The 20,775-nt window shown below is 38.9% G+C and overlaps 1 protein-coding gene across 2 annotated transcripts in view; it reads right to left on the bottom strand.

Annotated features, from left to right (window-relative positions):
* Positions 1–2,376: 2,376 nt before the first annotated feature.
* Positions 2,377–20,775, bottom strand: part of mettl2a (methyltransferase 2A, methylcytidine) — a 21,611-nt gene continuing 3,212 nt past the window's right edge. The window contains exons 1-9 of one of the 2 annotated variants that reach the window (XM_022193624.2): positions 8,906–9,077; positions 7,785–7,873; positions 7,311–7,552; positions 5,804–5,853; positions 5,653–5,713; positions 5,428–5,567; positions 5,231–5,337; positions 2,956–3,021; positions 2,377–2,873 (exon numbers count right to left, since the gene is read on the bottom strand). In XM_022193624.2, the coding sequence (XP_022049316.2) occupies positions 2,668–2,873; positions 2,956–3,021; positions 5,231–5,337; positions 5,428–5,567; positions 5,653–5,713; positions 5,804–5,853; positions 7,311–7,552; positions 7,785–7,873; positions 8,906–9,057 (1,113 nt within the window). In that variant the 5' untranslated portion in view covers positions 9,058–9,077 and the 3' untranslated portion in view covers positions 2,377–2,667. Of the gene's footprint in view, positions 2,874–2,955; positions 3,022–5,230; positions 5,338–5,427; positions 5,568–5,652; positions 5,714–5,803; positions 5,854–7,310; positions 7,553–7,784; positions 7,874–8,905; positions 9,078–20,775 lie in introns of those variants that run through there. The other variant, XM_051941102.1, reaches the window with a different exon arrangement.

Below are 20,775 nucleotides of genomic sequence, written 5' to 3'. Positions count from 1 at the left end.
CTTTTGAAGAAAGTTAAAATTCTTCAAGTAGATTGGCAACAAAGGATTTGTTTTTGTTTTGCTTACTTCACTCAGCTATTCAATTTATTTCTGTTTTATTTTTGCTAATCGATTAATCAGTCGAAGTACTATTTGTACAGAGGAAAAGTCTAAATTCATCAATTCCAGCTTCTGAAATGTGGATATTTTCTGGTTTAGTCCATCCTCAGTGGCCATCAATTCAATATCTTTGGTTTGCAGTGTGTTGTCTGTGGCTCAAAAAACTGAAATTTAAATTGTGAGGAATGAACGACTCAGCCAATTCTGGTGTTTTTTTAGGAGAAAAAAAGTCAGATTTTTTTTTATTCCATTTTATTAAATGTGAATATTTACTGGCTTCTTTCCTTTTCTGTGGTAAAAACTGAATATAGTTGGGTTGTGGACAAAACAAGACATTTAAGAACATTATTTTGGGTTTTAGGAAACACTGGCTAACATTTTGCACTACTTTCAGACATTTAACAGACCAGACAACTTATATTAATTAATTTGAATTTTTTTTTCCAAATCCTGTGCTTTCATAGCCGAGCTGCGCGAGACAGGCCACGGCAACGAATTTAATTCTCTGCCAGGGTGGGTCTAGTTACCCTTGGTAAGCCTCGAGGTTGGATGCTCCTAAAACTGGCCGACGAATCACCATGAAGTGTAGAGTCAGAAGGCGGGCGTAACTAAGTGATGACAGAGGCGCGACGATTCTGACAGAAACAACCGGAAACAGCTAGCCTAGCCACGCTAGACAACCCACAGCAATGAATTTAATTCTCTGCCAGGGTTGGGCAACAAAAACGACAACAGTCGTTGAGCTCCATTAGCACCGACTCTGAATAATCTTTCTGTTAATATGTCTGTAATATACTTGAGTTTCACCCATTGACTGTATAAATAACCGAACTCCCGCATCATCTGATTTCCAGCGCTCTAGGAACTACGTCAGCTTATTCGTTGCGCTGATTGGTTGTATACCTACCCAATTGCTGCAAAGTGATTTGAAAGACAACCTTTTAGCCCGCCTCCCTCCCTGTCAAGAGTTCCTAGACCCTTGCGTCTTCAGTCCTGGGTCTAGCGCGGCTAGGCTAGTGCGGCTAGGCTAGTGCTTTCACCTTTTAAAATGTGAGTCTTTGGGTTGTGGACGAACCAAAACATTTAAGGACATTATTTTGGGCTTTCGCGATTAATATTTTGCTCTATTTTTGACATTTTATCAATTTTACAACTAATCAGTTAATTAATTTGAGTAGTTTATAGAAAAAAAGTAAAAAAAAATTCTGTGATTTCAGCTTCATAAAACTGAATAATTAGTGGTTTCATTCCTCTGCTGTGGCAGTGAACTGAATATCTTTTGGTAGTTGACAAAACATTTGTCATCTTGGACTTTGGGAAACATCCAATTAACATATTTCACTTATTTTTTTTACATTTTATAGAACAAACAAGCAATTAATTGATGAATTACATTTTTTAAGAAAATTTGAAAAAATGATCTGATTTCAGTTTCTTAAATTCAAGTACTCTGTAACCTCTAAACTGAATATCATATGAGCAAAACATTCGGGAAACACTGCTCGACATTTTACAGATCAAACAAGAAATCATTTTGGTCAATTTGAATTATTGCAACAAAAAAAAAGTAAGAACTCTCCACTTAGTAAGAACTCTCCACTTTCAGCTTCTTACATGTGATTTTAAGAGGACAGTAAACTGAATACCTTTGGATTGTGGAAAAAGAAGACATTTTAGCCTTTGGGAAACATTAATTTACATTTTTACAATTGTCTGACATTTTATAGACCAAACAACTAATCGACGATGATCATTAGATGCAGTATTGTCCATTTTCCTTTCTGTACATTTAAATATATCTTGTATATATGTTTTTATGATGTTTCTTTGATGCCTGTATCTAAAGTATCTAAAGCCTGTATGCTACAGACTGCAGCACTGTGAAAAAATAAAATGTACTCTTCATATCTGTATGTCCTTCACAAACACTCCTCTCTTGTTGATTTTATCTAATTTCTTTTGCCATTTCATCAAATTAAACACTGTTCAGGCTCTGCTGCAGAGATTAAATCAGATTTTCCAGATCATCAGATTGACCATTAAGGAGATCTAAACTAAAATTTAAAGTCCTCCTTACAAATAGTTTAACTGGAAACTATAGTTTGACTGGAAAATGTGGGGAACTGATGCTGCTCTTTGACATTTTTGACCATCATCTTACATTTTATACACCAAACAACTTAATGATTTACCCAGAAAATAAGTAGTTACAGCCCAATAATCAGTAGACTTATTGCTTCCATTTTTGTATTTTGCATAGAAAAAAATGCAAATAAGTTTTCTTCAAAATCATGCAATTTATTTCAAAACATCCGCCAATTAAAAGCAGCATCCGGCAGCATAGAAATGTCTGTACAGGTGGGAACCAGCCCTTTTCAGAACTTATCAGCAGAAAATGAGAAATCGTCACTGTTGAAACAAGGATTGCAGCACCGTCAGGAGCACGAGTCCCTCAGCATCACGGCAGTTTTTACATCCGTAACCGTCCTGCTGCATTTCCTTTATTATGACTACAGTAAAGGTTCTCAATTCCACACATCCTCTGAAAAATAAAAGCCAGCTCCACCTTCAGTTCAGCTGTAGTTGAGCGTCAAGCCGAGCAGGTTTTTTATCCTCTGTCGTCTCTGAAGACTGAACCAGAGGTTTCCTGTATTTACACTGGATCCAGACCCTGTACATGGTGAGCTGCTTCCCCCGGTTCACCTGCAGCCTTCTGTCCACCAGGTTCTGCACTTTCTCCAGCCCGGCCTCAGTGAACAGCTCGTTAAGCTCATCTGAAACGAAAATAAATACTTTAACATGAATGGTTTAAGATTAATCCTGCAAAATATTCATTAAGAAATCCTTATTTTTTACCTTGAGTAAAAAAATAAACTCGTGTTCCGTCACCACGGACGTAAAAGTTTTCTGACAGACACCTTCCTGAGGGAAATAAAAAGACACAACATGCACATTATTGAACAACAAACATTAAATAAACACTTTGCAGAATCTCTTTAAGCATTGCATGTTTCCTCTGAGTTAATTAGTGTAATTTCTAATAGCAGCATGCTTTGATTGTGATTTAAGCAGTGAAGTGGAGAATGTTGTTCTGGAGTGACCTAATAATTTGGAAATAGTGCATCCAGAAAAACAGTCCAGCAGGTTTCTTCACACTGAAAATGACACAAACATGTGACAAAGATGATGAGACATTGCTTTAAAGCTGTTAATAATTTTTTTCTATTAAGGATGTTTTGTTTTTTGCTCGCTATCCGATTCGAGACACTTATTATTTATCATTTATCAATATTTTCGTGTTACTGCGGTACTCAGTCGTGCCACCAGGTGGAGCCACTTACTTGAACTGTTATTGATTAATCAATTAGTTGTCATTATTGATTAAAATATTAAAATATATATTAACCAATAATGCAGAAGACAAAAAAAACATCCATGTCAGAAAATGTATTTGTAGATCAGCTGTAGTACCTGGTTGTTCCACCAGGTGGAGCCTCTTCCTGTTTAATACTGAGGATGCCTTATGGTACGTGTCCACGAGATCTATTTTTCTCACATATAAATGTGTCGCATCTGAAAATTGCCCACTTGGAGGGCGGGTGACTTGAGGGTCACTAGGTGGTCACATGACAGTGATTTCAGCTTCAGTCCAGTAAATGCGTTGGACCTACATGGCGTCTCAGTCACAAATGTTCTCTTTTATTACGAAAACACTTCAGTAAAAAGTATTTCTGAAAGCATCTGAGATGAGAAATAATGTGTGCAGTTGCTGAATCTGTCCTCATTTTAGTTTAACAATGGCTAGACATTTGACAAAGTTACACGATGTGTCGGACCTCCGTTTGCCACACTGAATTTGCATAAAGTAGAAGTCAAGTCTACTTTATGCAAATGAGCTGCGGGCAGACGCACTGGATCGCAGCTCGAAATGCACCGCAATAGAACTAACATGCAACGTGGTGCATTTCACATAGACAATGCATGGAATACGTGAAATTGACTGATCCTGTGGCCACGTACCATCACTCAGTGTACACGTACCATCACTCAGTGTACAGGAAGTTCACGTTGGCAAGCACAGAGCATTGTGGCTATTGGGGTAGTAAAGGGCCACCATGACAAAGTCTTCTGTGAGGCTTAATGGCCTCCATATAACATGCAGAACACCGGCTTTCTAGGCTTTGATCATTTGTCTGCAGCTTTACAAGCAATATCAGCACATGAACACTTAAAAGTACATTGAATTTATATTATCAGTCAATGAATGAATTACTGAAATTGCTGCATATATTAAGTAAATTATTGAAACTTGTCAGACAGTGGATGTAAACATAAGTTCTTGCCAATAGTGATCAGTTAAAAAATGCCTTGACTGGCCCAGATCCTGATTGAACAGTATGTGGCGTTTTTAGACATGAAATACCATGGCACTTTCCAAAACTGGACATTTGATGGGCGCACAACTAGGAAGTGTCACAACAGATGACTGACAGGTGTTCTTTAACAGGAATAATCAGAGGTTCTACACCTGTGCAATCACTGGCTCTACCAGATTGGATTTCAGACTGGACTAACACGGCAGTTTGTTCGCCTACATCATGAAACTAGTTTGATAAATTGTGTTTCTGAAAACGTGATGCAAGAAATAAGCCATACAGCCTTCAAATCCATGTTCTACATTAACAATAGTTGGTTAAAAAGTAGCCGAGACCTCAAATTCTTACAAACAAGGAGCGGAAAAGTTGTCTTTTGAAATGCATCAAAATGCTGATAGAACTCACTGCATGACTGCTTACGTTGACAATGAAAGGGAAGCGATGAAGTGACGGATCCAGTGGACCTGTACCACTAGGACTGGACTCAAGACTTCCCTAGTGGTTGATTTTTTTTAACCTGTTTACCAAAAATGCTACCTCCAAAATCAGTAATTTCTACTGATAGTGTGGCACCTGTTTGAGAAAAGCAGCTTCTATATTATTACAAATGTTCCTACTATGTTCTAGAGCACTCAAACATAATGCAAAAGTAGTTTACTTCTCAGTCACTAGTCACATTTTTTAAGGATCAACACTGGAAAGAGGCCACAAATACTAGACTTCTCTGAATCTGGCTAGACCTCAGCCTGACTAACCTTTCTTGAAGCGGAGTTGTGCCATATCGTAGCGTCCGTAGTCCCTGAGCAGCATCACCCCTCCAGGCTTCAGCAGTCGAGCCAATCTGCTGATGGATTCCTGCATCCTGAAACACCGGTGAAAATTTCAGACGAGCAGAGCAATGACTCACAACGAATTAAAAACCAAAGGCGAGGAGAAGAAAAGAAGTTCCTACTTGTTGGGATGCAGCGCTGATAGCACGAAGATTAGCACTATAACATCAAGGCTTCCATCGGGGACGGGGTAATTGGCTCCTACATCACTCAAGTCGTGAACAAAGGCGAAGCAGCGCTCGGGGTCGTACTCTGGATTAGTCTGATGACAAGAAGACGATTTTAATTCATTAGTTGGCCCGAGAGCCCGGAGATGAGAGCGTGTCATCCTTTCATGATCATCTCACCTTCACTAACTCCACAGCAGTGCTGGAGAAATCGCAGCAGTAAACAAAGAGTCCTGGGTCACTGCGAAAGAGGCAAAGCTGCAGTCAGAACTAGAGTTTCTTTCAAACATGGACAGAATGTTTAGAATGTCGGCGTGACGTCTGTTCTTACTTGTTGGTCTTCAGAATTGGAAAAACTGTGTTCCCCACACCGCAGCCAACCTGAACACAGAGCATTTAAGTTTTTGATTTTACGATTAAAAAGGTTGGTCAAAAATTTCGGAAACTGTTCATCTGTGTCACAGTCGGCAACCAGGATTATAGTTGCTGTTTTCGTCAACATTTACATGGTTGTGCAACTTAAGTTCACCCCCCAGAATCAGAGTTGTACCATGACATGCTAAGGGAGAGCATTCAGTGCAAAAATTACCCAATACTTTGTGCATTTGGTCACAGAATGCTAGGGCTGGTCCAAATAGCAATTTCTGGGCTGCAGATATTTGGACCCAATTAAAGACGAATATTCGAAAATTAGGCTTGTCCCTGGAAGTGTGTGGGGAGGCGGTGGTGTTCATCGTTGGAGTCCCGCAGCATTAGCATGGATATCTCTGTCTTTGGAATTTTGACTGCTGTTTCCAAACACAGGCGAAGTGAAGCGTGACGTCACAGTCAGTAGGTCCGCGTGATACAGACAAGCAACTGGCCAATGAAAAGTTACGCTGACCCCAGAGGTCACTGCAGTCCACAAGACTGTTAGACACCAATGCCAAATGACGGCAAAGGAGCTACTGGGTGGTGCCGCCACTGACAAGAGGGGGTTGGTACTCCAAATATTTGGATACCACCACAACAACAAATATTCAGAGGTTTGGGTCCAGCCCTACAGTACGCACCATTTTTTGGGCCATAATATCACAATCGTCACTCTCCTTGCACCCTACTCGCCTGATTTGACTTCCTGCGACTTCTTCCTCTTCCCCAAAATTAAATTCAAGTTGAAGTGTCACCATTTTGGACACATTTTACTAGACTCAAGTCTCACTGCAGATAGTAACTGGCATTGCAAATGTTGCAGGAGCACTGGGAGCAGAGCAACGCTGCACAAGTAGACCAGTTTGTGCCTAGAAAAATCAAAAACTGCAACAGTCTTGTAACTTGATCAACCCTCATATGCATTCGTAACAGCTGCACTATTCTCAAATGCAGTTTTAGCATAAATTTGTTTTAGTTAGCAAAACAGTAAGGAATAAGGCAGTGGGATCCGTGTGAATTCAGTCAAAAAACAATAGATTGATCAACACAAACTGTTCTGTGTTTTTGCAGCCACACATTCTTTAGTGAGATCTCAAAGCTTGAGGGGTTGAAAACATTTAGCTTTGTATTCTTTCGCTAATTTTTAAAAGACAATTTCTTGAGTGCACACTGTTAAATTTGTTCCCGATCTGTCTCTGAAACTGGATTCACATTATAATGCATACAGTGATGGACAAAAATGAGCCAGATTGTTTCTTTCATTCATTCATTCATTCATTCATTCATTCATTCATGTCTGTGCAGAAGTCCATTAGAAATTCTGCAATTTTAAGAAATCCTTTAACAAGTTTCTGAGTTTTGAAGAGAGATTTGTCTTTGTCATTATCGGTTTGTGTAGAAAATGTTGTAATATAACCATCTCTGACCTCCAGAATGCGATACGTGGCAGAGGAACCGGGAAATTCTTCATCGGAGTGAGACAAAGCTGCAAACTCCGTGCACAGTTTCTGATCCCGATGGTCCTCTGGATGAGATTCATGGTTTACACTGCACTGTGGAGCCAATTCTGGGAACTCCGTGAAGAGCCAGTGTCGGTCTTTGAAGAACCGATTCTCGTGGATGGTATAAAACTCGTTCCAGTACTCATTGGCCCGACTGTCGTATTCCTCTGAAGGCAGAGGAAAGACATTAAAAAGTGATAATTTAACAGATTTTGCCATGTTGAAAAGAAATAAAACACTTTACAGAGATGAGAAGAAAATGATGCATAAAATGAGTATGAAGAATTAACATGAGCAATGAGAAGTTAAGTTTCTGTCTCCAATAGAAGTAAAATGAAAGATGGATTCTTCCTATCGGTCACATTGCGTATATTTGAGTCTGCACAGCTGCAACACCACCTTGTTTCTCTGGAGGCAGCGGGTGGTTGTTTTCCGAGACTTTCTTCTTTGCAGCTGCTTCTTGCTCGTCGGTCCACTCCACATTGTCCCTGTTGACAACAAAACATCTATTATCCTGTCTGGCTGAAGCAAAGTGGTGAGTAACAGCAGAGAAACACTTGGAGAGCCTGAGATACCACAAGATAAAGATTTTCTCATGACACTCAGATGAGGCTGCGATAAAGTCAGAAATGACACAAGGACAACCTGATTAGATTTTGGCAGTGAAGCGGCTGGATCCGTGGATTTGTTAAACATTTCTGTATTGCAAGATAACGACACAGCGTCACTGTAACTATGACAACAAGTGAACACTACGTCAGCTGCTTGCTGATGATCACATGATTGGATCCTACGACAAATTGACTGTTGTGGACTTATCCATCAGAAATGACATAAGGAACAATTGATTAAAATTGTGGGGGTGTTTCTGAGTGCCATCAATTCCCACCGCCCGCTACATATTTAGGTGACACGATTCGATATCCGTACATAACGTAGACATGCATAACACATGCATGTGTTAATGCACAAGTCATTTTGGGGTTGTGAGTACATCTATAATAAATGGCCACATTCTATGTTGCTGCAAAAAAATTTGCTGTATTTCTGACAATGCCATATGAGTGCTTTTCTAGTTTTCCATTTTTACCGAGTTGACTTTTTGAACCAACATCAATTCTGATCTTAAGACTTTAACCCTTTAAATGCCAGTTTCTTGACATGATGCCACTGTTGTTTGTCATAAGATTTCACCACAAATTGCAAATATCTGCGTTTTGTCTCCTTAATTATTAATAAGTGATATCAACCCAAGACAAAAACAACATCGTTCGTGTTTTCAAACCAGAGTCAAAACAACTAATCATTTAGTCAGTGACAGTTTCCAGCTACCAAATGTCAGATTTTACTTGATGTCACTGCTCGTTTTAACAAATTCCGCAATAAATATCCATCATGGCATCATTAAAAGTGGCAAAACTCCTGAGCATTGATCGTTTTAAAGGCAGTAGCTCAGACTGAGACGTTCCACAACATGTGTCCGTCCGGTTTATAGCTCTATTCTCCGGTTATTTACCGACCAGGCGTTGTGCTGGAAGACCTGCCGCGGGTCTGTCAGGAACCGAGTCCCGAACTGAGGTCTTTTCTCCTCCCCGCCGGAGGAATCGGTGAGAATCAGCCCTGGTTCTCCATCGCATCCGTCCACTCCGTCCACGGTGAGGGGCGCCGCCATGTTGTATCTGACGTCACTGCAGGAGGGCGGGGCCTTTAATTGTGAGGCGTTCAGGGACTATCGATGATTTCCCCGGCATCATAATTGAAATTTTTTTGCAAGTTCTTTTGTTCCTTTCTATTTATTTCTTTATATATTTTTCATTTACCTGTCTATTTATGTATGTATTTTATTCTAATTTAGCCATTTTGCGTATTTTAATAATATTAAAATGAGCACAATTAATAATTTTATTATCATTTATTATTATTATTTTGATTACACATTTTATATTTGCTTATTTTTCATTTCTCTTAAATTAATATATTTATTACTTCACCATAATAATGATGACGATGATGGTAGTGATGGTTATTATTTTGTTTTACTGAATTATTTATTTCTGTATACATTTTAACCCATTTTGTCTTTTATCACTTGACGATATTAATTTTAAAAATTACATTTTTAAAAAGCACGTTTGAATGTATTTATTTGTCAAATTTGTACACAATTTACTCTTTTATATCTGTCTTTTACCTTTTTAAAAGCATTCTCTCTATTCCATGTCACATTTCGCTATTGTGGGTTTAACTTATCCTGCTTCTGGTTCTGGTTGCATTTATTAATCACAATATTTCCTCAGTTCCTTAATTTGTGTTTTTAAACAGTCTTTCTTTTCTAACACAACCTTTATGACAGGTTTCCAGCCCAGCACGTGTGTTGTAGCGTTTGATTCATGCAGTGTTCATACACTAGAGGGAGGCAGATGCTTTGAATATTTCTTGGTATCACTCAGGCTGTATCTGAGAAAAATGCTACAAGGCGTAGTGATTGAGTCTGTGCATAACAGTTTAGAACAGACCTACAAAACATCCTAGCTAATGTTACAAAACTGAAGCAGCAAATGCATGACCAGTTAAAATCTCACTTTGGATTTATTTGTCAATTTCCTACAACTTCTGCTCCACAAACATGACTGACATTTTAACCGGTCGGGCATTTTCTGCTTGATTTTTGTGACATTAGCTGGGATCAACCTCAGCATTAGTCATTTCCTTTGTTCATGGCCTCCAGCAGCAGCTACTTGATAAGTTTTTATCCGTAGCTTAGTGCGAGAGATTTACAGACAAGTCATAAATAGCTCAAAAGTGTGACTTTTACAATGGATGGTGTTAAAGCCAATGAAGTTTATTTAAGACTTTCTGAAGCATTTCTGTGTGCAGCGGGAGCTGTGCTGAAAGATACTTTAATGAAGTGAAAGCACCCATACTTCAATGTAAAAAATACCCCAATACAAGTAAAAGCCTGCATGAAAAATCACACTGAAGTGTTGGCAGCAAAATGTGCTGCTTTGGCACATGTCAAACTAGTAACAGCCATGTCTAAACAGAGGAAGAGAAGAATGGGACACCACTTATGATGAAATACCTGCGAAGCAGTGATCAGGGCTCTTCCCAGAAGGTTTTACCATCATTTAAGGCCCGGTCACACCGCTCGAACTTTGCTGGAGCGTTCCTTGAACGGTGAAAAAAATTCATCACCGCTCGTAACCGTTCACCACCGTTTTAACAGAAGTTGGCCCCCGTTAAAGCAACGCCGTATACGCTCGGCCACCGCTGATGTTTCTGGAGGGGCCCTCCTACCGCTCCGAAAGTTTTGAGCTGCACAAAATATTGCGAGCGGTGAGGAGTGGGGCAATTTTCCACCCCGGCAAAGTTCACCCCCGCTCCACCAACGCCCAGTCAAAGTTTGGCACCGCTAGACGCAAGTTCGTGGACGCTTGCGATTAAACGTTGCACAAACTTCGGTGGAGCGGTTGTAAGCATTTTACGAGCGGACACGGGGTTGCTGGAACGGTGTTGGGCATTGAAGCAGCGATCCATGGCGGCGATGAACTTTGGTTTGGAGTTGGTATAGAGGTGTCGGAGCGGGACCAGAATTTGGCTATAAATACTGGGAGAAATGGACCAGGAGCTCATTTGGAATCGAGCTGCCGTTGAGTTCAGACCTCATCTATATCGAATTTGCTCAAAGTTACAGTAAAACTGTATCACCATGGATGCTGAGAGACTTGCTATGATTGGTGCACTAGTCCAGCAGCAGAATCAGAACCTCCTCAGATTGCAATAAGCTGTTGACAGAAGGAGAAGAGAGAGAAGAAGGAGAGACAGAGTTGTGTGGGTCAGACAGTGGATACTGAGAAGGCCTGAACATGGACTGTATGACAAGCTGATGGTGGAGCTGTGGCACGTGGCATGATGAACTTCAACTATGGACTTCTATCAAAACTTGTATCAAAACGATCCGTTCAGCTCCGTAGTCACAAGCGGTATGCCCCTAAACCAACTTTATACCCCCTCCGAGCCAAGGCCTGCATGCGCAGAACGCCGCTATACCAACGCTCGCGTCACCGCTAAACCAACACTAAAGCAACGCCGGCTACAGCGGTGGACCGCTAACCAACGCCCCCGTTTTCGATTTTTTTTTTCCCATTTTGTGCGCGGTGACGAGCGTTGTCGAAATTCGGCGCCCCCTCCCTACCGTTCAAGGAACGCTCCAGCAAAGTTCAGGCGGTGTGACCGGGCCTTAACATCTTGAATCACTCCAGACTTGGTAGATTCACATCCTTTGTTGTGTAAACTAGCAGCTCCATCACCATGATTGCTGTCATTGTTGGTGGATCTTCTGATTTCACAACAATTCACACCTGGAGGCTGTGAATCCTGCTCATTAATGGGCTTCAGCCATGTGACTACACAATCTGTCACTCCCCTTTAGTCAGAACTGAAAAATCCTCTAGGATGAAGATGAAACATCTTCAAGAACGTGCAAGAGAAGTCCAGTTGATTTTTACTGAAGCCCCTATGATTACCATGACCCGGATGACTGGGAATCTTCACAGACATATTGGTTTAATCTTGTATTTTAAAGTTTGTTTTGTAAAAATCTTCTTCTCAAAAGCTGTCAGATAGCCATAGTGGAGCAAAAAGTGTAATATTCCCTCTTAAATGTAGAAAAGTGGAAGAAGAAAGCAGAATCAAATGGAAATATTCAAGCAAAGTACCTGGAAATTGTACAATAGTTGGGTACTGCTGTGCAATAGCAACCCTAAAATGCAATTAGAGAACAAAAAGTAGTCATAATAACAAAGAGAAGCTCCTGGCAGTGCAGGTAAAGACACATCATTTGGAAACTGATGAAACATGATGTTATGCAGAAGAAAATGAAGAAATGCAACATGATCGAACCTGCCAGATTAGAGTTTGTAACAGAGACACAGAGGGATTAAGCAAGGGCAATAGCAAAACAGCAGCAGGTTCCAAATAGTTGAATTTGGTGACACAGACCTGTGTGAAGGGAAGTTTAGCAACCTCAAACCACACAACCCCAGAAAAAGAGGTGAAATTCAGTCACATGTTCCAGATAAACAGCAGCAGATAAAAAGATATTCTCACATCTGCACACTTAATTTTTATTTTATTTTTTTTGCAAACACAGAGCACACACCTCTCACAACAGAACCAATTCTTGACCTGCTTGCTTGAAAATGTGCAACACCAAAAGATTGTCTCTCTTTTGATTTTCAGCATTTATGTTTAGAAATTAGAGGCCAGAAGCTTCTCTGACGTTTGAATTTCCGCACTTAAATGTGCCATTTGAACGTCTCGCAGGGTAAAGACAGAAAGAGTTCTGCTTTTTCTACTTAATGTCGGAAATGTGGTGAAATAATGATTTTTTTTATCCGTCTTGTCTACCAGCGTCATCATTAAAAGGTGTCAAAGAAACGTTGCACTCAGTTTGCAGACCACATCCAGAGAGAGGATGATACAACCACAAAACAACACACCCAAAGAAGTGTCTTTAAATTATTCAGGTCATTTGCAGAGCTGTGCAACAAAATCTACTCCAATAAAAAGATACAGAACAAAACAGTGAGTGAATAAAACAGCAGCTGGACAGATCGGTGCTTTGAATTCACAAAACATGAACGATAAAAAATCCCAACAAGTTTTAAAACAAGAATAAAAAAATACAGAATGGAGTTGATTTAAAAACAGAACCTGAATGTCACAGTAAACCAACAGAGGCTGCAGTTTTTATTTCTTTCATTTATTTTTTTACAGTCCACTGCTAAACAAAGTGCTGCATTCTTGTTTAAACCATCACTGCTGCTGCAACTGTGCATGAAAAAATAGGAAAGTGGTTACGTGCATTAAAGCCCTTTAAGCGTGTGTTGATAAGTTATGAAAAATCTGCAGTACCGCCTCATTTTAGGTGAACTTTTTTGGATTTATCAAAAAAGGAAGTCAAAAACGTCTAAATTTCTCACACTCATCTACAAAAGAAAAAACATGTTTCACACAAAATTTCTGAGGTTGAAAACCGTTGAGGTTGAAAAACCACGGAAGTAACGGACTCTGAGCTGCAGTTCCTCTAACTAAGCCAACAGTGTGACTCATTCCATTATAGAATTTCTCTCTAAATCATTTCACGTTCCTCCCTTGCTGCCTTAAAAATGTAAATGAACTGCACTTTAGTTGATTAATTAGTCTAAAATCAGTGTAAAACCGACTAAATTTATTTGACTGAACTTGCAAAAACAAGTTCACTTAAAATATTAAGTTGGATCAAATAGTCTGGTGGCAGATTTGGTTTACTTCTGCATTTTCTAATTTTAAACAGTCTTTTCTTTAGCTGTTGAAGCCATTTTTGACCCGAGTCAGAACAAAGACGACCTGTGAGGCGTCACAGTGAGATTATTTAAACGTCTACCGGTGACTTTAGTGCTAAAGTTATCCTGAAAAGAAACAATAGAATTTAATTTAACCAAGATACACAACAAGTTTCCACCATGTCTGTTTTCTGAAACAAGTCCTTGTGGAATTTAAACTGTCTAACAAGTCTGTTTATAAGCTAGTTTTGTTTTCTAGTTTTGTTTTGTTTTTTCTTGGTCTTAACTGTATGACGGTTTCTATTAAAGAACTAATTTCCTGGTTAATCAATATTAAGTCATGTTATGATAACTGTAAAAGTGTAAAACAAATTAAATTAAGCTTGTGAGAACAAGCTCAATAAACATAAAAATAAAGTTAAACCAACTAGTCACAATAAAAAGGAAGTTTGAACTGTCTAGCAAGTTCATTAATTTATTGAGTTGAGGGAATTTTTTAACTGTTTGTTCATCCAACTCATTTTATTTAAGTTAATTCTGCTGCCTTAATTCATTTTAAGTCATCTTATGAACTGTAAAAGTGTAAAACTGACTAAATCAAATTAACTGAACTTGCTAAAACAAATTAAATAAACTTAAAATATTAAGTTGAACCAACTAGCCACATGGATGTTAGCTAGAAAGTTTTTTTTGGACAATTTTTTAAATTTAGTGCTTGTAGTTTTTTGATTATTTGGAAAAGAAACAACTAGAATTTAATTTAACTAAGACTCTCAGCATGTTTCCAACATCACACTGCAGAGGAAGTTTTAACTAACAATGCATCATGGAAGGTCTGTTTTTCTTTTATATCAACTCAATTCAATGCATTGAGTAAATTTTCAACTGTTCATTCAACTTATCATTTTAAGTCAAACTTAAATTATCTTTTTAGGTTCAGAAGTGGTCTCAAAAATATAAACAAGATCTAGAAATGAGCAAAACTCACGTATTTACATCAAGTCAACCTGAAAAGACGAGCTGATTTGACTGTTTTAAGGTGTGTTCAGTGTACGGTACTTACAGAGGATGCTACACAGTGTAAAGACAGAGCAGATAAACCTCCTGTGGCTTCTATTAACAGTATTTTACAGTATATACAATCATTACGTGGCGTTGTTGACAGCAGTAACTACTTTTCAGCCACAGTATCTGGTCACCTGACTGTACAGCATCTTTATTTCTGCTACATTCCGTCTCTGTCGTCGAGCCCTGAGTTTCTCCTGGTTCTCTTTCGCCACTAGTTTCCTCGATATGCGACGTTGGTGAAGGTGGACGTGGCTCCTTTGTACAGAGGATTGTTGGCCTGAGAAATGAAAACACACAGTTTAGAGTTTCCCCTTTAGAGGGCAGCCGTCTTCTGCTGCTTTCGCTCCAGCAGGGCGTCACCAGGCATTCTTCAGGGAGGTCGTGTCCCCCCTAAATACTGAGTAAATACCAACTGTCCCCTCTTCAGCGCACAGAGGAAAATATGTTAAAAATGTCCTTGTAAACGGATCTGCTGTGAGCTCCTGTTTATTATCAGTGTATGTCTGTTTGTTCAGGAAAACTCCTCTCTCGGCTGCATTAAATGAACACAGTGTCAGAAATGTGGGTTTATTCTCCACGTTCCGACGTTATCTTTGATTTTTTTCACTGTATATTTAGTGCTGAGTCACTCATACCTACAGATGAAGTCACTACAGGCAGTAAAGTTGCTTTTTATAGTAGGTCAGCGCAGCAGTTTCCAGTGGTTTAGGCTTTTCTTCACATTTTTTGCACAGAGATTGATCCAAAGTCAAAAATGCAGGCAGTTTAAAGCCTCAGTATGTATGTTTTTGGTCAGCAGAATTCTCCAACATCACAAATTTCACATATAATACTTCTCCTTATTATTGTCCTACACTTCTCTGAACAAATAATAGATCACGTTGATGCACCTGAACTCATCATCTGTGATGTTTTCTGGGTTTATCAGGTGGTTTGGGGTCTTTGAACATCACACAGCACCAAGCAGGTGACCCAGCTTGAGCTGAGTTGATGTTTTCAGTGGCTTTTTCTCTATTCTTAATGGTTTTGATATTTCATATTTATTTTGTAGGAATATATTCAACAAGTTGCTATCCTATTTGCCTGTTTCATTCCACTTAGAAATTACATTTTCTCAGTGTTATCTTGCGTTGATGTTTTGTTCTTTGGTCAACCTCCGATGGTTTTAAATGTGCTACATAAATAAAGTTGATTTAATTCCCCGCATGAATCTCAACTCCAACAGACCTGTAAAGATATCTTTTATTACCAGTAGTATTTTGTATAGTTTCTGTACTCCTTTCTTTGTAAATGATTCTGATAAAATCACACCATAAATAGCATCATGGGGTCCTAAATCCTGATATTTACACGTTTGAAGTGAATTCACAACACCAATTTACCAGACACACTGACAAATCGTTGTTTTACTATTATTTGACTTGCAAGATGGAATTATTTGCAATTATAAAGCTTGTCTGCATGAATTTTTAACTCCATCAGAGCTGTCAAGACATTTCTATTAAAATAAACCATTCATCATTTCGTTACTTATATCACTTTAAGGTCTTAGATGTATTAATACATTAGCTAGATTAATCTCCATGATTAATAACGCAATAGGGTCTCAGTTTCACATATATTAAAGTCAGCTTAGTAGGATTTTAAATCATTTTTGTAGGGTTTGAATCCCTAATATGTAAATTATTCTGATAAAATAACATCATAAATAACATTATAGGGTGTCAAACTCCAATATTTACACTTGCTCGGTTCATAAATCTTTCGTACTGGAAAAACCTTAGTAAAATGGTGGCTTAATTTGGCTTACGGGGTGGAATTATTTGCATTGAAGCTTCTCTGGAGGACATTTTCTAATAAAACAAGCCTGTAATTGTGCACAGAATTACATTTCAGTGTTTCATTCCTGCTTTGGGACTGGAGGTGAACTTTTCCAGCAGCTCATATGAACCTCCCCAGTGTCTGACTGATGATTGGGCCTCTAGATTTCTTCTTGAGAGGCTGTTGGACGTAATTATTTCTCACCGTGTCCCACTTGGCTTTGGACCGCTCCTCCTCAAACTTGGCGTACTCCCTGCGATCGTGGATGGTGATCAGCAGCTTCCAGATGAGCAGGCCGATGAGGCCCAGCAGCAGAATGGCTCCGGCCACCGCCAGCAGCACCACCAGGATATCCGGGCCCTCGGGGCATTCTGGGAAACGAGGGAGGACAGAGATGACGGGGAGTGCACTCAGAAAATGAAGCAACCTCAGATGTTCCATTTCACAATCATCTGGAGCATCATCGCTATGTGTCTGTGGTTAGCTAGCCCATGATGTGTTCTTTAGATAATAACACGTTACTAAACGCCTGTGGTCTCCCAGAAACAAACACAACACACTATTCTGTCCTAATAATGCAGCCAGACTCTCACAGTACCTGGTTCTTTTATCACAAACAAGATGGATTTGCCGCTGTCGTCCTCGAAATACTGGAAGTGCACGATGCAGTCGTTCTCGTCTTTGTACGAGCAGTTCACCGCATTTGTGTCATGGAAAACTGTGTGAAGAAGAAGAAGACACAGAGTCAATCAAATGCTTTTAACATACAGTAATTTAGACGAAACCCTCTGACACACAAATCCAGCCAAGTTCCGGGTTTGAAAGGTGTGTCATCTTCTTAAAAAAGACAGAAAATTGCCAAATTAAATTCCTTCATTTTTCACAACCACAGACGGCAAAATTCATTGTATTTTAAATCACACCTCTCCAGATTAGAAAGGCATGTTATCAGTTTAAAGTAATGCCCAAATTACATCCACAGAAAATGTAAAAACAAAAACAAAAAGACGATGGATTTTCCGACTGTCAGATGGTCCTTGAACTGCTCATCGGTGATGCTCCGCTCAGTCAAGAAAACTTCACCAAATCTGGGCATAAAATTGTGATAATATTCCCATCTCATTTTTAAAAGTTGCCAAAAACAAACCGTGAGCTTAAACCAAATTCTGCAACAAAAAAAAACTATGACAAAAATTTCGGAGGCTTTCAGCTGAACTGCAGGCAGTGTTTACACAGCGCAGATAGAAGACCAGTATGGAAACTAGTTAAAATGTAGATAGTGAATTATCTGTAATATGCAGAAAATGATGAATCCCGATTTATTTTTCCAGTATTGGTAACATCTGTGGGCATTTGGAAAAATGTTGCACATGTAAATTCCAATTTTTAAAAATTTTTTGTAAAATGAATAATGAAAGAAATTCGATTTTTTTTTTTTTACATTTTTCCAATCTTTATGGCATAATAATTGCGTCATGATGCACAAAAGACATGTTTAAGGTCTCTGTACTTCTAGTCACGGTTGCACTGTGGTTAATGTAATATAGATTAATACTGAAGATTAACACTTTTTTGCTTACAACACAATTCCATCTGGATTCTTTTTTGTTCTGATGTCTTCAGTATTAATCTACAATGTAGAAAATGATTTATTAAAAACTACTGAAGGAGAAGGTGTGTCCAAACTTTTGACTGCTAGTGTAAGTTGATGAATAATACCCATTGAGCACAATGTATGAGTGAAGCCACCGGATGTTTCTTTTTAACGTGTTCTGCTCTTATCAGGATCAGAAAAACAACAGTGAATCATTAACCGAGCAGCTCACAACGGGCAGGAAGGGGAGTAGAGATGTAGGAGTTTCTCACCCAGCTTCTCTGTCAGTTGAATTTCGTCTCTGCAGATTCTGTTGCAGCTGTTGTCGTCATTGTATTGTCCTCTCTTGAAGTGCTGACACTCGACGCACTCCCTGCAAACACAGACACGCAATCTCTTAGTGGTTAAATGTGAAACTTGGTGACATCTCCTGAGTGTTTAGAAGAGTTAGACCCGAATTAATAAGAAATATGCATGGGAGAAGTTTGTTTTATCGCCCTGGAATGTTGAAAGAGCAACACTGGGACTTTGCTGTAGAACATTTCCAAAGATCAGCAGTTTAGATGGCCAAGAGGTTTGGTAATTGACTGATTGCTCATTTATACTGCTGGCTTGCTCACCATAATATTCTAGACTCGGCATATAGATTTACATTCAAACTCCCCATTAGGTCAAAATACTCAACATTTCCAGTGTATATTCATAACTCTAAGAGGATAAATTCAATTTTTGTTCTTTTAGTACCATAAAAAAAGTCAATATAATCCACTAAAGCATGTATTTCTGTTAAGCAAACTGTTTATGTTGTAGCTTAAGTGGGGTCATATATCACAATGTGCTATTGTGTTTTGTCAAAACTGGAAAAAAAAAGCTACTTCTACATTTTCTCATGTTTTTTTCTACAGAAATTGGCCCTTTAGTGCGGTAAAGATAATGGGAAGTTGTGTGGAGTCGTTTAAGATAAGCTTTTGCAATAAAAACACTGACTTTATTGTAATTTCCTACAACTAATCACTATTTAATGTTCTGCAGTGAATCATGACTAACAGACCTCAAGTAGTAAGACAGAGATAAGGTTTTAACTTATTTATCTGCATGAAAAAATATTAAAAACCAATAGCATTTACATTAAAACATTGTCAAATATCTGCCATTGATAAAAGAATCAGTGTAGTTTTAGTAAACACAAATAGAAGAATTAAAAAAGTATTCCTCTAGAGTAAAAGTGTGGTCGATGGGGTTTAAAGAGCCCATATAAAGCACATTTCAAGGTTTCTAACTATATTTTGGGGTCTACTGAAATACGTTTACATGCTTTAAAGTTCCAAAAACACATTATTTTCCTTATACTGTATTTTTGTGCAGCACCTTGTCTCATCATCTGTCTGAAATGCTCCATTTGAACTCTTTTTACAACTCAAATTATACATTTTATGAGTCTTTTTTGGTTGTCTCAACTAGGATTTTCAACTGCCTAGCTCAAAGTTTTATCATAGCCATGTTACAACATATTTTAAGTTTAACACACTAGTTATTTTTTTGCAGTGTAGTGGAGAAAACATGATGTTACACTGAAAGAACGCTGCTAATTTGGATTTTTTCTATAACCTATCCAGGCCGGAATTAAGTAAATGTGTGACATAGTGATGTAGATGAGTAACAGAAGAAAATCCTGGACTTTAACAAAGAGTTTCATTTAGGGAGTTTGCTGTTGTACAAGCACAAAAACTATTAAAGTAAAGAGAAACCCAAAAACATCATATTGAGTCTAAAAGTTCTAAAAATGTATTATAAGAGAACTATGCCCAGATTATGCTAATATTGCAGCTGTTGTGCTAGATTACAGGTGCTTTTCTTATTTATTTACTGCAGGTGACAGTGCTGTAAAACAGTTGCTAGTGAACACTGGTAAACATAGAAGTCCTGTTGGGTTTATTCTACATAGTTATGTTATCCAGAGGATGAACCTTTTCCATTTTGCACACGGCATGAACCACCTTCAGGTCAACATGTCGACACCTAAAACACAACTTCACAACCTGACATCTAACGACAAGCTCGTGTTTTTATCCTCATTGTTTTGAAATGATTGGACTCACTTCTTGATGGTGGCAGGAGTCCGGACAGGTGGGACATTTCTCACAGGTAGCTCCGTAGGCTCCGGGCTGAGTGCACTGACAGACGCCACATTCACAGCTGCCTCTGCCGCTGCACAGCAGGCCGATGTGGGACATGCAGGTGTCGGTTCGGGTGGAGCAGTTACAGTTCTCTTCCTTTCCAGCCGGCGTCACACTGGCAGAAGCCACAATTGCACTTTCCATGATCTGAGAGAATCGACAACAACAGAGCAGGTTAATCATAAGGAAGAAATGATCAGTATGTACAGTTCAAGTGCTACATCTTGATATACAATGTTGTACAAAAAGTGCGTTCCCACACAGTCGAACTTTTAAAGAAACATATTTTCCTGCTAAATGGTGTACATGTGCAGGGAAAACCGCAGAATGACATCACTGAGCTTCAGCAGCAGTGTCAAACCAAACTGGGGTCCAGTGTTCCACCTGCACTGTACGTGGCCAAC

Source organism: Acanthochromis polyacanthus, chromosome 21, assembly GCF_021347895.1.
Source record: "Acanthochromis polyacanthus isolate Apoly-LR-REF ecotype Palm Island chromosome 21, KAUST_Apoly_ChrSc, whole genome shotgun sequence".
In the NCBI taxonomy this organism is placed as follows: domain Eukaryota; kingdom Metazoa; phylum Chordata; class Actinopteri; family Pomacentridae; genus Acanthochromis; species Acanthochromis polyacanthus.
This window is presented reverse-complemented; position numbering and strand designations above follow the sequence as displayed.